General features: G+C 44.1%; 1 protein-coding gene across 2 annotated transcripts in view; it reads right to left on the bottom strand.

The window, feature by feature from the left end:
• The window catches only part of LCP2 (lymphocyte cytosolic protein 2), a 50,056-nt gene extending 34,721 nt beyond the window's left edge, over nt 1-15,335 (bottom strand). For both annotated transcript variants that reach the window (XM_026456427.1, XM_026456428.1), the window contains exons 1-3: nt 14,775-15,335; nt 10,533-10,595; nt 6,653-6,699 (exon numbers count right to left, since the gene is read on the bottom strand). In XM_026456427.1, coding sequence (XP_026312212.1) covers nt 6,653-6,699; nt 10,533-10,595; nt 14,775-14,852 — 188 coding nt within the window. In that variant the 5' untranslated portion in view covers nt 14,853-15,335. The remainder of the gene's footprint in view (nt 1-6,652; nt 6,700-10,532; nt 10,596-14,774) is intronic.
• Nucleotides 15,336-15,751: the final 416 nt, after the last annotated feature.

Below are 15,751 nucleotides of genomic sequence, written 5' to 3'. Positions count from 1 at the left end.
TTTTTTTTTTTTTTTTTTTTTTTTTTGAGACAGTCTTGCTCTGTTGCCCAGACTGGAGTGCAGTGGTGCGATTTCGGCTCACTGCAAGCTCCGCCTCCCGGGTTCACGCCATTCTCCTGCCTCAGCCTCCTGAGTAGCTGGGACTACAGGCACCCACCACCACACCTGTCTATTTTTTTTGTATTTTTAGTAGAGATGAGGTTTCACCATGTTAACCAGGATTGTCTCGATCTCCTGACCTCATGATCTGCCCTCCTTAGCCTCCCAAAGTGCTGGGATTACAGGCATTTGAGTGGCCACATTCTTTAACAGGCACAAGAATATTCATTTCGCCTCTATGTCCCTTCCTCCACACCTTTCCCGTCTTCCCTGTCTCTGGTAGGGAAATAGGTACACAGGAGATGCCTCAGTAGGTTGTTTCTGCCATGAGACTCACAGCCTTTCAGGAAGACAGACAACTATTTCTGTATTATTTCTCAGCTTGAATCTTAAGGTTTCCCAGCCTAATTGCATTATTGGTAATGGCTACAGGGAGAACCAGCAGAAAGAGTATTACCCAATACCTATCTGCTGCCTCCACCGCCCAGCCTGTTACCCTCCTCTCCTTAATTTTAAAGTTACACTGTGGATTTAAATACAAAACGTATAACGTCCGCTCCTTTAATGAACTGCAAAAAGGCACCAGTAGATTTGAACGTATATTCATGTATTCTATTGATTTAACCAGACTGTAGTCAGCTGTACCATGAAGGTCAGCCTAGGCCCTATAAAGGGAGCCTTCATTTTTTTTCTTTAAAAATCCTCCACCTTTACAATGTTGGAGGTGTCTTGGGATCAACCATGTCCTGAGAGAGTGACAGTATTTTCAGGCTGACAGAACCTTCTTCACCACAACTTACCTTCTTAAAAATCTATTTAATACTTATATTGTAAGCATCAGGGAAGGAAATAGAGACATTCAGAGGAGTGTAATATTGTTTTGGTTTTCTGTACATGAACACAATTTCTTTTCCAAAGGCCTTTGGGGTAATGATCAAGACAAATAAACCTGTGTACAAGGGCTGGAATGAATAAAGTATTGAACACCTGTAAGTATCAAGGACAGCACCAGGCAATTTATGTTTGCTGCCTCCTTTAATGTTCCCCACTCCTTAGAAGTTAGCTCTTTTCCCTTCTACAGACAAGGAAGCTGAGGCTGATTGCTTAAATGACTTCTCTGAGGTCCTACAGCTGGTGGGAGGCAAAGTCAGCTTTAGAGCCTGGATCTCCCTCACTCCAAAACCCTCCGTCCTCTCTATTCTTTAATCTCTCCTCTCCAGAAAGATAGAATAGTTAAAAAACTAAAATTGCTCTAATTGGGATTTTACATAAAGCAAGAATAGCCAACACTTATTCAGTGCATGTTGTTATTTTCCCAATATTTCCCTTAATTTTCCCATTAACCCTCTGAGGTAGGTTCTATCATTATTCACATTATATAGATGAGGAAGCTGAGGCTCGGAGAGCTGAGCTAACTTGCCCTCAAGTCTGCGGCCTGTGAATGGAAGGATTGGATTTCAAGCATCTGACCTCAGAGCCTGAGCTTTTTCTCACTAAGCTCTCCTATCGGCCTGTTTATACTCAAAATAATAGCACTTAAAATTGGTGGGCTTGTATAGTCTCTGTAACCCATTCTTTCCTTTTATAGTTTAGGAAGCTGAGGGTGGTCGAGGGATGTGTCCCAGGTCACATAAGTCATTGGAAGTAGAGCTGGAATTGGTCCTTGTTACACACTTCTGCCAAGAGGGACAGTGAGTCTCTAAGTCACCTCATTAGGGCAGCCTGGACCTTCCCTTGATATTTCTCCATCGTTCTCCATGTTAACCTCTCATGTTCTATGGGCAGGCCTCATAGTCTTTCTAGGGTGCACATTCAAGCACATTGGAGGAGGGGATTCCATCACAGGCCAAGTTTTTGTTTCAGTTTTCAGAGAGCTAAAGAAATATCCCACACCAGCCCATTAGCAACATGATTATAATTCTCCTTTTCACGCTAACCAGAAGCCATTTCCCACCCCCACCACCTTCTCCAGGCTCTCAAAAAAGCCAGAAGACATCAGCTGAGCTTAGCCTTAAGGTGAAAAAGTATCTTCCAAGTTGAAAGTGACTTCTTTATCTCTGTCCTTCCACTGTTCTGATTAAATCTCTTCCATCCTCCCATCTTCATAGCTACAGCGCTAGGGTAGGCTCTTAGCTCATTGGCAGGATCTTGGTTACCACCAACTAACTTGGTCCCATGTCCCCAGCTGGGCTGTCCTCCAAATCATCACTTACATGTCCTGGACAGAGATAAGACACAAATTTACCTTGATGCTTACTTCACCAACACTCTCTGCCTCCTGAGAATGACTCATGGGACCTTCATAAATTGTGGCACACCGCCCCCAACCAGTCACTTCAGCCTCTTTGCTTTCCATTCCCCCAGGTATACGCCCCAGCTGCTCTGCCCCACTGGCCGTTCCGCCAGGCACACTGGATGGTGCCTCTGTAATATGTTCCCATTTCTAGAATGTCCTACAATCCATCCTTCCTATTTTGAGATTTAACTTAGGGTCCCTTCCTCCCTTGTCTGCCCTGAATACTCTGGGGAAAATTACTCCTGCCTTCCTGCTAGCACTTGAACTTGTGCATGCATGCACCATTGCACTGTTGTAATTGTAGTATAATTGCTTTGCTTGTCTATCTGACCTCCCTTTAGAATGTGAGTGTCCTGAGGATGAGGATTCTGTCCCATATCTTTGTAGCCTGAGTAATTTTAACGAAGGCCTAACACATTGTAGTTATCTAATAGCAGTTCACTAAATAACTGAAGTATTATGGAACTATTAATCTTGTATAGGGACCACAAGATGCAAACTCAAATGCCCTCAGGGGCCATGTACATACATAGACCTACATAGTTACCATTTCTGGCATTCTTCATTCCTATGTACACATCCAGGTTAATGTCTGGTGTCACTTCCTTTCTGTTTGAAGGACTTTCAAAAAGCACCTGTGGCAGTACAGTTCAGATTCTGTGTGTCTGAAAAAGTCTTTATTTCGTCTTCAGTTTTGAAAGATATTTTTGCCTAGTATTGAACTCTAGGTTGACAATATTTTTATTTTGCTATTTTACTTTCGAGAAAGCTGCTGTGATCCTTACATTTGTTCCTTTGTATGTAACATGTCTCTTTTTTTTCCGACTGCTTTTAAGATTTTCTTTTTATCATTAGTTTTGAGCAACTTGATTATGATGTACCTCAGAGCTAGTTTTCTTCCTGTTTCTTACATTTGGGGTTCCTTGAGTCTCTTGGATCTGTGGGTTTATAATTTGCATCCAGTTTGCAACATTTCTAGCCATTATGTCTTCAGGTGTTTTATTTCTGTCTCTTCTACCCTGCTCACATACACATTCTTTCCTCTCCTTTGGGGACTTTAGACATATATTTGGCTCTTTGAAATTGTCCCAAAATTCCTTTATGCTTTTGTTTTTTTTTTTTTTTTTTTGATGGAGTCTTGCCCTGTCACCCAGGCTGGAGTACAGTGGCGCAATCTCAGTTCACTGCAGCCTCCACCTCCCAGGTTCAAGTGATTCTCTTGCCTCAGTTTCTTGACTAGCTGGGACTACAGGCGCCTGCCACCATACCTGGTGAATTTTTGTATTTTTAGTAGAGATGGGGTTTTGCGATATTGGCCAGGCTGGTCTCAAAATCCTGACCTCAGGTGATCCGTCCACTTCAACCTCCCAAAGTGCTGGGATTACAGGCGTGAGCCACTGCACCCAGTCTTTTTTTCTCTGTGTGTTTCAATTTGGACAATTTCTATTACTGTATCTTCATGTTTACTACTATTTTCTTTTGCAATGTCTAATCTGCTGTTAATCCCAAGCAGTGTATTTCTAATCTCAGATTTTATAGTTTACATTTCTAGAGGTTCTGTTTGGGTTTTTTTTTTTTTAATTTCCTATGCCTAAATTTAACTTTTAGAACACATGAAATACACTCAACATTCTCTTTGTCCGCTAATTTTAATCTCTGTGTTAGTTATGGGTCAGTTTTGATGTTTTAGTTTTTCTCCTCGTTGTGGGTTATATTTTCCTGCTCATTTGCATGCTTGTTAGTCTCTGATTAGATGCCTAATATCATAAATTTAATTTGTTGGGTAGTGAATATTTTTACATTCCTATAAATAGTTTTAAGTTTTGTTCTGAGATGTAGTTAAGTTACTTAGAAGCAGTTTGTTTCTTTTGGGTCTTTCTTTTAAGGTTTTCTAGCCAGGATCAGAACAATTTTTAGATTAGGGCTAATTATTCCCTACTACCAAGGCAAGATCCTTCTAGGCATGCTACCCAATGACTGTGAATCTCCAGGTTTTCCCCATGCTGGAAAGGCACCATTTCCAGCCCTGTGAGTGGCTACTCTTTCCTCCAGTACTGTTGGGTAGTTCTTTTGCCACCTACAGGTAGTCTCTTCTTTCATGCATGGACTGATCTGTACTCTGCTAAAGAGGGGCCCCTCTGAAGCTCTCCAGAATGCTGTCTCTATGCAGCTCTCTCCTCTCTGACACCTGTTGAATGAACTCTAGGCTCCTGGACTCTCCGCTGCCTCCTCAACTCAAGTCGTCCACCAGACCCAGCACTGTGTTCCCTGCTCCCTGTGCCATGGCCTGGAGATTCTCAAAGCAGCAAGCAACCATAGGCTTCACCGCCTTTGTTTTCCATCCCTTGGTGTCTGATGCCCAATGTCTTGAAAATTGCTCTTTCATATATTTTGCCTGGTTATTTGGTTATTTCAGGTGGGAAAGTAAATCTGATCCCTGTTGCTTCATCTTTTTTGAAAGCCATGATATGAAATAAATGGTTGACGCAGCTTAGGATGATCCCTCAGGGAATGGTGGGACCCTGGTGAACTGGGGAGCACAAATCCCACCTAAACAGGCAGCAGACATCAGATCCGGCTGACTATTGCCACAGTAGAATATATGCCCTCAATTGCCACATCTTTGACTTGTTTCTAAAGAGGCTGAATTTTGTGAAACTTTTCCTGATTTCAAAGCAGTGGTCACCAAACTTACACCTGCAGCCTGGGACTGGCCCACCAGCCACCAATTCTGATACCTGTGTGTAAAGATCCCTATTTTGCAAACAACTATGATTTATCTCTACAACATCACATTTCTGCAATGTGTTCCATATCTGTACTCTCCAGCATAGTAGTCACCAGCTATACATAGCTATTAAAATGTGGCTAGTGCCTCAGGGGAATGAATTTTAAATTTAATTTAAATTGAAGTAGCCACATGTGGTTAGAGGATATCCTTAGAAAGCTCAAGCCATCTTCAACAACATGTGTCCCTGGAGATAGACAGCGCCAAAGGCAAATCCTTATTCCTCTCTTTTCCTTCCCGCTTCCAGACAAGGGAAAGCCTATAGTCATGCTAAAAATAGTCTCCTTAATTGAGCTGCCAGCATTCTTACCTATTCATGAGATCTCCCCACCTCCTAGTCCTTTGGCCTACTCCCTTTTATTATGATGAGCTCTGAGACCCTTAGAGTAAGAGAAGGGTCCTCATATAATGTCCAGAGAAGAGAACTCAAACTGGTAACACACAGACTATATGTAGCCCTTAGGTGTGTTTACTGTGACATTCACAATATTTAAAACATTTGAACCAATGTTTAAAAATTGAGATATATCACATGAAACCCATATTTCTAGTTATTCTTGATAAATTTGAAGATTGGACATTGTTGGGACCACCCTAGCTGGAGCTGAGGAGCTGCTGCACTCTTTGAATGGAACATATGATATCTGATTTGCCACAGTCCCCACCATTCTCTATTGTTTCACCAACAATGAGGCTTTGCGATAGTTACTTTTTTCATCATATGATAACTGTGCTATTATTTTTCTTATAATGGAGAAATATTTCATCATACAGAATGTTTACCACTGTTTTGTCCAATGATGATAAAACAAAACAAAACAACAGGGCTTTGTGTGACAATTTTACACATTTATAGTGGGCTCCTGCAGGTATTTGTGTGTGTGAGACCTTTACTAGAGGGATGAAAAATACATGGCATGACATGCATACGGCAACTTCCCATTTCAGCACCTATGGCAGACATGAATAATCAATCACAGCTCCCTTTCCTTGGGATTCTTCTCAACATAACCTCCCTGGCAGCCATTCCCAAGCACTCAGTATCGACACATAATCATGTCCATTGCCGTCATCTGGTTCAGCTCTCATTTTACTGTGTGAGAAATGGAGGTCAAGAAAACTTAAGCCATCACTGAGTCAATGGTGATGCCACAATGAAACCTTGACACTGGTGCTATTTTCACAGGCCCAAGCACCCCATGAGAAGAGAAGAAATGAAAACACAGGCCAAAGTTGGGCTTGTTTTTGGCAAGAGCATCCAGGTCGCCAGCTGGGCTGGATCTGTGACTTCTGTTTTCCAGCTCTTCATGTAACTTCTGTTCCCCACATCCTGCCCTTGCCCTCATCCTTCCTACTTGCTTTCTTATTTCAAGCCAACAATGACATAGAACCGACCCAGCCCCCACTCACACTACTCCCTATTCCCACCTCTGCTCCCAGATCACCCACAGAGTTGGAGGAGTACTTACGGCACCCGGAGCTTGGGGAACTTCTGGATGTCATTTTCTGTCAGATTCTGAAATGAAGACACATATGGCAGGCAGGTTACAACCCACAGAAAGGGCTTTGGGTAGGAGGGGAAGAGTGATATGTGAAACAATATAGGGAGTGGCGGGGACTGTGGCAAACGGAGGAGAAAGCTCCCGGCCCACCCACCCTCCCAAAGGGGCAGCCTCTAGATGTTTTGCCTAAAAGCCTGTGGGCCTGGTGTTGCTGGAGCTGCTTTTTCAAAGGGAATCCTTAAATCTGGGTTTTATGTGAAATGCTCTGAGTTCCAAATGTTGACAAATAATTTTGACTAAAACACTGTGAGAGCTAAATCTGTGAAACCAAACAACTCATTTTGTGGGCTGCATTTGGCCATGTTGTGACCTCTTCCCTACACCCCAGACCTCAGGCCCTCTCAGTCTCCACAAGGTCAGCTGCAGAGAAGCCAGCCTGGAGCACTGTGTGCCTCTTTTACCGACATCACACCCCGGAGAGCCTCTTTCACCAGGGTTATTGGTAGAATTCTCAAGATATGGGGATGCCATGCAAAGGCTTTCCTGAGGGAACTGAGAAGGGAGAGGAGAAAGAAACTCATATTTGGCAAGAACTAACCCTGGGCCTCTGCCTCTTAACACCTTAGTGAATCCTCACATCAACTCTGTGATGCAGGAGTTACCTGCATTCCGATTCCGCAAGTGAGAAAGCCGAGGCTCAGGGATATGAAGGGGATTTCCACTCGTGGGGAATGAGCTGGGGCTGGAATTCCACTCTATGACATCCACAATCTATTTTCTTCCTGCAAACCTCCATCCTACCATGCCTGATCCTTTTGAGGGCCCCCGTGCCCTATGTTGGAAGGGAAGACCTGGATTTCATTCAGGGCAGTAATGTGCTTGTTCAAAATATTTAACTCCCCAGACTCCCTTGCAGAGGATGGAGGCCACATGACTCTGCTGTGGACAGTAAGATACAACCACAGTCTGCTGGATGGAGCTCCTGGAAAAGTTACTACTTTCCTGGAAAAAAGGGAGCATACATTTACTGTTCACCATACACCTTCTCCTCTTTGCCTTTCTCCCCTCCTCCCTGCCTTTCTCCCATATCTCCCTGGAGATATGATGCCTAGAGGTGAAGTGGCCAACTCATAACCGTTAGGACAGAAGTCACAGGATTTCCATAGGTTAGATGAAGGCTAGGTTCTTGATGACTTCCTTCACCATCGCCAAGCACCCCCCTATACATTTCTTATTACTTGAAACAGACTGACCCTTATTTGGTTAGGCCACTGTGGTCAGGTTTCTGCAACATGGGTCACATGCCTTCCCAGATGACACAGGTCTCAAGCTCCTTTTCTCTTCTTTTTATACCTTGTAGAAGCATAGCTTCTACCAGATAAGGATCTATCCTTTTCAGTGGAAAACAAAAATGGCAAAGAAAGAAAGAAAGAAGGGAGAGAGAGAAAAGAAAAGAAAGAAAAGGAAAGAAGAAGAAAGAAAGAAAAGAAAGAAAGAAGAAAAGAAAAAAGGAAAGAAAGAAAAAAGAAGGAAAGAAAGAGAAAGAGATGGAGAGAGGGAAGGAAGGAAGGAAAGAAAGAGAGAGGGAGAAGAAAGAAGAAAGGGAAGGAAAGGAAAGGGGAAAGAGGGAAGGGGAGAGGGGAGGACAAGGGAGGGGAGGGAGGAAGGAAGGAAGGAAGGAGGGAAGGAAGGAAGGAAGGAAGGAAGGAAGGAAGGAAGGAAGGAAGGAAGTTAGGAAAATAACTAGGGCCTTTCACTTTTGCCTTCAATAGCAGAGTGGCCCTGGAATTACAGAGCTGGAAAGGGTGATAGATGAGTAATTAGAGCTTAGATCAAGCGTCCGTAGTTGTATCCAGCACACCTGTGGTGGAGGGTGGGTTTCAGCAGAAGCTGCCTTTACATCTCCCAGTTGCTGGGACAGGCACTGGATTCTGCTTCCTTTCTTCTGGTTCCTATCACCATACTTTCCACTTCCTCCTCTTCATACAATGAACAGAATGTGCCACATTGTCTGAAGAACTGATAGAGGACTGATTGGAGCAGAGGAAGCATAGCTGCCTAGATACCATCTCTCAAACAACCCTGTTCTACCAGGCCTGACACTCCCACTGGGACTGTTGTGGGGAATCACAGACACTGAGACTGTTGTGGGGAATCACCGAGCTGGGAGGGGTCATCACCCACTATGACCTAGTCCACTGTGCTCAGTCAACAGGGTAAGAAGCAAGGCAGGCTGAGAGAGGCCAAGTGCTTGCTCAGGGTGATCCAGGCAACAGAGCCTCGCAGGCACCATCTGCAAAGATGTTTTCCTCCCTTTCTGTTCAACTGTGATAAGTCTCTGTTCTCAGTGCTAATAGCACCAGAATGAAATATTTGGGTTTAGCAATAATTTGCAAGAATAGCACTAAAACTCCAGAAATTCTACTGACTCAAATCTCACTACGAATAAAAAATATTGTTAAAAACTCAAATGGTATTAGACTAAATTAAGTGTATGCTTTAGTTCAATTACAAGGTCTGTGACATAGAACAAATCACATCACACCTCTGCATGTGTTTCCTCATCTGCAAATGAGGTAGTTGGAAACCTTTCTGAACATGTTTCTGCTATAAAACAAGTTTCCAGAAGGCAGAAATCGTATCTTAACCATTTCTCTATCCCCACCACCTATAATGCTCTCCAGTACGTAAAAGTAGCTCAGGAAACTGCTTGTCAAGTGAACCAATAGGCGAATGAATGAATGATTTAGGTGGACAGTGAGTAAACATGTCTTACATGGCACCTGGAAGCAAAACTCAGACCAATAGGAGCACAGGTTAGTTTCAGCATAAGACTTGAGGGCTGCCTAGAAAGGGCCAGATGACTGTGGGTAGTGGCAAGCTCACCATCACTGAAGGAATTCAAGAAGATGTTGGTAGCAGAGATGTAATATAAGAAATGGATTGGTGTTCTCTGGGGGCAAGCTGGAGCTGTGATCTCTCTGGTCTCGTCCAAATGGCCTGAAGTCTCATGGTCAAGTTCCCTTACTGACAATTTCTTACAGGGAGACACAACTTAGCTTACTCTCCTCACTCTGAATTTAAATTAGGAACATCTACCCCCATGAGACCCTGGAAGTCTTGTTTTCAAAGAGTAAAGCAAAGTTCCCAGAAAAGATGGGTTGGTGCAGTCAGGGTCTTTCTTAACCCATGGGCAAATGTGTCATTTCAGGGTAAATGCTCAAACCACCTCCCCAACCACAACCTAGCACCTCTGTCCCCACCATTAAAGCTGCATCATTTTCCCTTTAATGGCTTAGTCTTTAATATACATCTGCACCTTGGTCTTAGGCTTCAAGCTTTTTGAAGTATAATACAGTGGAGACAGCCATATCACATGTGTGTTTGATACAATATCAGCTTTATGAATCTGGTAGTGAGAAAAAAGGAAGTAATTGAAACAATGAGGGGATGCCATCCTTTATTTCACTCATGAGTATGTGCTCCAGCATGAGAAATGGGAGGTGAGAAGTTTCTGTTCGCCCATATGGTCCTTCTTCCCCTTGGGCTTCTCAAAGGATGGATGGCATTTAAATAGATTTTCCAGATTATTTTTTTACTATACTTGGATTCCTCTTTAAAGTGGAAGTGGAAGATCAGAGAGGGATTCTGGATGGTAGGATCCTGAGAGGTGGTGAGAGAGGAGGCCCTACAAAATTTCTGGAGAAGGCAAAGGGCTGTGTGGGGATCCTAAAGACAGGCATTGACCATGGGTGTCCCCAGGGAAAGGGTAGGCCAGTTGGCCCTGCAGCCGTGGGGAAAAGTGCCGAACAGTCTTGGTTTGTGTGTTGGACTAGCCAGAGCTTACCAAGAAGCGAGCCCCATCGATGTGGTACTTCTTCACTGCTTTCTCACAGTCCTTATAGTTGAGCTGCAAAGAGAAGAGGAAGGTGTTGTCAGTGACGGGCAGGCTCATACCATTGGTTCCTCTCCCTTGTCTACCCCAGAAACTTAGCACTTTGCGGTACTTGTGGCTAGCCAGGCTCCCCACTGCCCTCCTTTGGCTAACAGAGGGCCCAGTCCCCACCTCAGCCTCGCTTTCACTACCCCCTTGGGACTGCCTGAAATGGAGAAATTGCCTTGCTCTAAGGCTTCGGGGCCAACCCTTCCAGAAAGACTGCCTTCAAGGCATGCAGAGCTCTGCCCTATGCTCCTCAGGAAGGTAGAGAGGGGCTGAAAGAAGAAAAGAAATACCATCCATTGTCTCGATGCCCAGAGACAACCTCAGTGCTTCTTTCAATGCTTTCTTGCTAGCATGTTTCTAAACATAATTGAGGTTATGATTTAGATTCAATCTCATTATCCTGACTTTTTTTTCTCTTAAATTACCTGAAAGGATAATATAAACACTGCCTAGTGTTATGCAAACTCAATTTAAACATTATTTTTAATGACCACAACATTATTTAATCATTCCCTTATTGCTGGGCGTTTAGATTATTTACCAAACTGCTGTTTCAACAATGATAATAAAAATGACTAACAATTATCGAAAGCTTTCTGTATGGCAGGCACTGGTCCAAGTGGTTAAACTAGTCTTCAATCATTTTACCCTCACATTTTGCAGATGGGGAATGAGAGACACAGACAGCAAGTAACGTGCATGAGGTTCCATGGATTTTAGGTGACAGGTTTCAGAACAGGCTTTAATGTCTTTTTCAGAAATATTCCCCTTTTAATAACAGTATAACTTACATACGGTAAGGAAAATGAGCAAATGAAAACGCAGCTTCATTTATTTGCAGTACATCATCCCAACCAAAATAGAGACCATCATGGATACTATTTTGCAAAACTTTTTCCTCCCTCTTTGAGATAAATTGTTTAAGTCAGAATCTCAGAACAGAGTTATATAGGATCCATATGAATGAGCATTTTTAAGACCTTGGTTATTTTCCTAAACCAATCAGCAATCAAATGAAGTGCTGGTTTCAACTTGTCCTCAACAGCATAAATGTTCACATTTGAAGTATCTCTCAGCTTGCTGCTTTGAGGTGGAGCATTTAAGGTTAAATGTTTCTCCTTGAGGATCCCAGGTTCTCCTCACAAGGGGTGGGGGGCTCATGGTTTGTGGCAGCCTTCTTTTGGAGCACATTTTAAACCATCTTTTTATCTTATAGCTGACAAATCCAAAGAATAAATACAATTGTTGTGATGTCTTAGCTTGGAAGGGCGGGATGAATATCATACTCAGAAAGCTGACTTAGAAGTTGATATTGAAAACATGTCACATCTGTGGAGCCCTGGTATCCCCTTTATGTACAGGCAGTGGGGGGTAAGTGGTTCTTGGAAGAGTCAACTGCCTTTAATTCATCATCCTCACTGTTATCATTATCAGATAAACCAGATGATTTTGAAGAGTGCTAACTTTGTGTCTAGATCAGCAGAGAGTCCTGCAGACTGGGACCCAGGCATTTGATTCTGCTCCAGCAAGATCTGGGCTTGTGGACCTCAAATCTGTATTTTTAAGGAGCATAAAGTGGTCCAGAAAAGTTACCTGGATTTGTAGTAAGGAAGACTGAGGCCTCTAGAGGCAAAGAGGCTGGTCTAAGGTCACACAGTGTGCTGGGATACCAGCTGGAACCCCACCTGGGATTAGGACACATAGCTCTGAGCCAGTGCCTCTCCACTGCATGACCCAAAGACGTTCTCCTGCAAGTCAAAAGGAATTGGACAGATTGAACAAATATACAACATGGTCTCAGTCCTCAGGAGCTTATATTCCAGACACAGGATGAGGTACACATGTCAGAGACAAGAAGACACAAAATCCCACCAGTCTGCATTGGTGTCCCCAGCTAGGAGCCAGTTAATAGAGAAGGAAAAAGGGCAGATGGAACATGCATTAGGACCCATCTGTCTGCTGAGTGCCTTACACCCATCATTTCCTTTAATCCTCACAACCAGCCCACGGAGTTAGTTACTGTTCATATCTCTATTTCACTGATGAGAAAGTTGAGGCACAGAGAAGCAAAGCAACTATGGGAAAGTCGCCAAGCTAGCAGGTGACAGAGCCAGAGGCAAGGTGTGTCTGACTCCAGAGCTAACTCGGAAGGTGACTCCAAGGGAGGCGTCTCCAGGAGAGGCCTGACCCCACTACTTGGGTAGAGTTTGCATCTGCAGATCAATCCTTTACATGTCATGATTGATGGCTGAGATCCATTCCTAAACAACTCTGCAGTCCATTCATTTGGTATTTTCTTTCAGGGGGCTGAAGTACTCAGAATCTGAGGGGTTTCTATTAAAGTCTGTGGAGAGACTAGGACTTCCAGGATCACAGATTCACCTCAGCTCCTAGTTTCTTCCCTCAGTCCATTTATGCCAGAAGAAGGAACCTGCCTGGGTGCTGTAGATTTGTCCTGGGGTCTGAGATATCCAGGAAGAAAACTCTCCCTTCCCCCAGCTCAGGCACAGAGGTCTTGCCATACCATCCCTGACCCATGGTCCATCTCCCTGTACTGACGGGAGTTTTAGGGATCAATTCGCTGTTGTTCAATTGGATTGTGTAATTCTCCTGGTCACACCTGAAGGTCAGGCCTGTCTGTGCCTCTCAGCCCATTTCAAGTCTTTCTCTTCATAATTCTCAATTCCTTTCTTTTTCCTTTACTGAGGTAACGAGGTAACATGCCACTTTATTCCCTCTTGGCAAATTTTACCTTGTTGCCCTATCTTATTTGGTCTATATTTGAGAAAGATATTTAGAAACAACCTTCAAAAAACCAGTTGTGCAACAATATTTGCTGAAACCTAAGTTTATTATGACCTTGCAGAAGGAACATAACAGAAATGAAAGCACTAAATGTGGCAAAAAAACCCCAAAAAAACAGGATCTGTGAGCTGCACCCCTACCATACCACACCTAGTTTAACATGTTCACATTTTCTTCTTCAGATTGGGGTAGAACAGCTGTGACTATAAATGCCTTGGAACTGCGTAGACTCCAGGTTTGGCTATATGTCCTAGGGAACCTCGTCTATCCTCTTGAATCTCAATTTCCCCAGGAAAAACAGGAAGCTGAATTAGATAACTTCTACCATCTTAGCTTTACAATCTCATCTTTATGACAGTCTGGAATGTTAACAGAATCTGATGCCAGCCTGCAGGGATGAGGGTGTCAGAAGCTTAAATGTCTCTCACAAGGCATCTTACCGCATGGTCAGGGTAGAGGGACCCTAACTAAGTCATGTGGCTTGAGATCTGCCCAAGCAGATGTGTCGTCCCCTTCTGCCAATGACCAAGCACAGGGATCCTTCAGTCTTTCTTCTAAGCCCAGAAGACAGGACAGCAACATTCTGGTCCCAGCACTGCCACAAGCCTCTTCCCCTCTAGGGGCCTCAGTTTTCATAGCTATAAATTGGGGCTCATATCAGTTTTCTGGCCTGCTTCACAAGACTCTCATAAAGCTCCAAGGAGACTCTGCCCCAAGCAGAAGCTTGAGGAACCCCCTCAGGGTTGTGAGCAGTGAAAGCCTAAATGCCGTGTCTGGCACCTGCTCATCTTAGTCCTCTAACCAGCCCTCCCACCCTGCCTATTCTTTCTCCCGCCTCCAGGACGCCATGTCTCCCCTTTCTAGTAAGGAGCATTGATCTCATTAGCAGTTGCAACAATTCTCTGCATCTCAGAGCATGGACTTTAAAACCAGATAGGTGTGACTTGAAACTTGCCTCTATCACATGTGGTCCCTAGGGCTTCGGACCATTTCAGTTCCCTGAGCTGATTTTACAGCTGAGTCAAGGGGATAACAATGCTGACCTCACAGGATAGTAGGGAGCATTAAATGGGACGGTGCCTGTGAAACATTGAATTCAAACCCTAGCACATAATAGGCACATACTCATTTGAGGGCTCCTGCTCACATCCTTCTCTCCAGAACTCATTGCCAGGAAAACTCAGCGGTCTATATGGCGCTCACTCAACCAGTAAAGTTGCCATAGGGTTCCATTGCTATCTTATACGCCTCCCACATTCTGCCCCAATTCCATTGTCAAGCCTCAGTTCAGCCCACCAAGGGCACTATCCTCATGACCACTCACACAAGAGCAAGGCTCACCTTCTTGAAATAGTCAGCAAGGCTGTCAGGGTCCCAGCCCAGGACCTCTGAGCGAAAGGGCACATTCCTCAGTGCCATGGCTGCTCTCCCGGGATGAAGCTCACAAGCTGAGCATGGGCGCTGCACCCATGGGCAGAGAAGCTCAAATCCAGATCTCGGAGGCGTTCTTGGCTCTTCCAACTCCCTGCTACCCTGTGGAACACCCTTGTTGGAGCCGATGTCTTTTCTGCCGTAGCCAGATCCCAGAAAGCAACGACTTCCTCTGCGAACAAATATGGTCTCTTCTCAGAAAACGACTCAGCTAGTTTCCTTTACCACTTCCTCTGCTGGGCTCTAAATAAGTAAACAAGGAAGCCCAGCTCTGGGGGCTTGAGATGCAGAGAGAGCCCCAGGGTTGGTAATTCCCCACTGACTCCAGTCACTCCAACCCAGTGACTTAATGAAGGGATCTTAAACTCCAGTGTGAGTCTGAGTATTTTTCCTTTAAACTCTGGGCACCCGTATGTCTACACCACATTCTTGCTCAGCTGGGGCTTTGCAGACCAAAATCTATGCTGATGGTTGACCTGAAATACAGACAATTTCCCACATCAGTGAATTGCTAGAGCGTGGTCTTTTAATGCTTTCCAACCACCTTTCCCTCCCACCATCATTGGGATTCTTTCAGCTGCCTATTTACAGTTGTCATGAGAGGGTCCTCAAGGAGTGAGTGAGTCAGGCACCCAGGGCTGAACAAAGTGCTGCACTGTACGGACAGGGCTCACTTTCTGATGTGACTATTTCTGTGCTATGCAACCTTAGGCAAGGACTTAAAAGCTGGGAATCTCAGTTTCCAAATCTGTATAATAGGAAAACAGTGATTCTTCATATACACATGAAACTTAGATGCATTTAACTAGACAAACCTAAAAAGAAAAATTAAAAAGCAAAAAAACTTAACGATTGCTATTGATAGTGCCATATATTCCATTCACTAT

This window comes from Piliocolobus tephrosceles, chromosome 4 (genome assembly GCF_002776525.5).
Source record: "Piliocolobus tephrosceles isolate RC106 chromosome 4, ASM277652v3, whole genome shotgun sequence".
Taxonomy (NCBI): Eukaryota; Metazoa; Chordata; class Mammalia; order Primates; family Cercopithecidae; genus Piliocolobus; species Piliocolobus tephrosceles.
The sequence above is the reverse complement of the archived record's forward strand: the minus strand, read 5'-3'. Positions and strand labels throughout refer to the sequence as shown.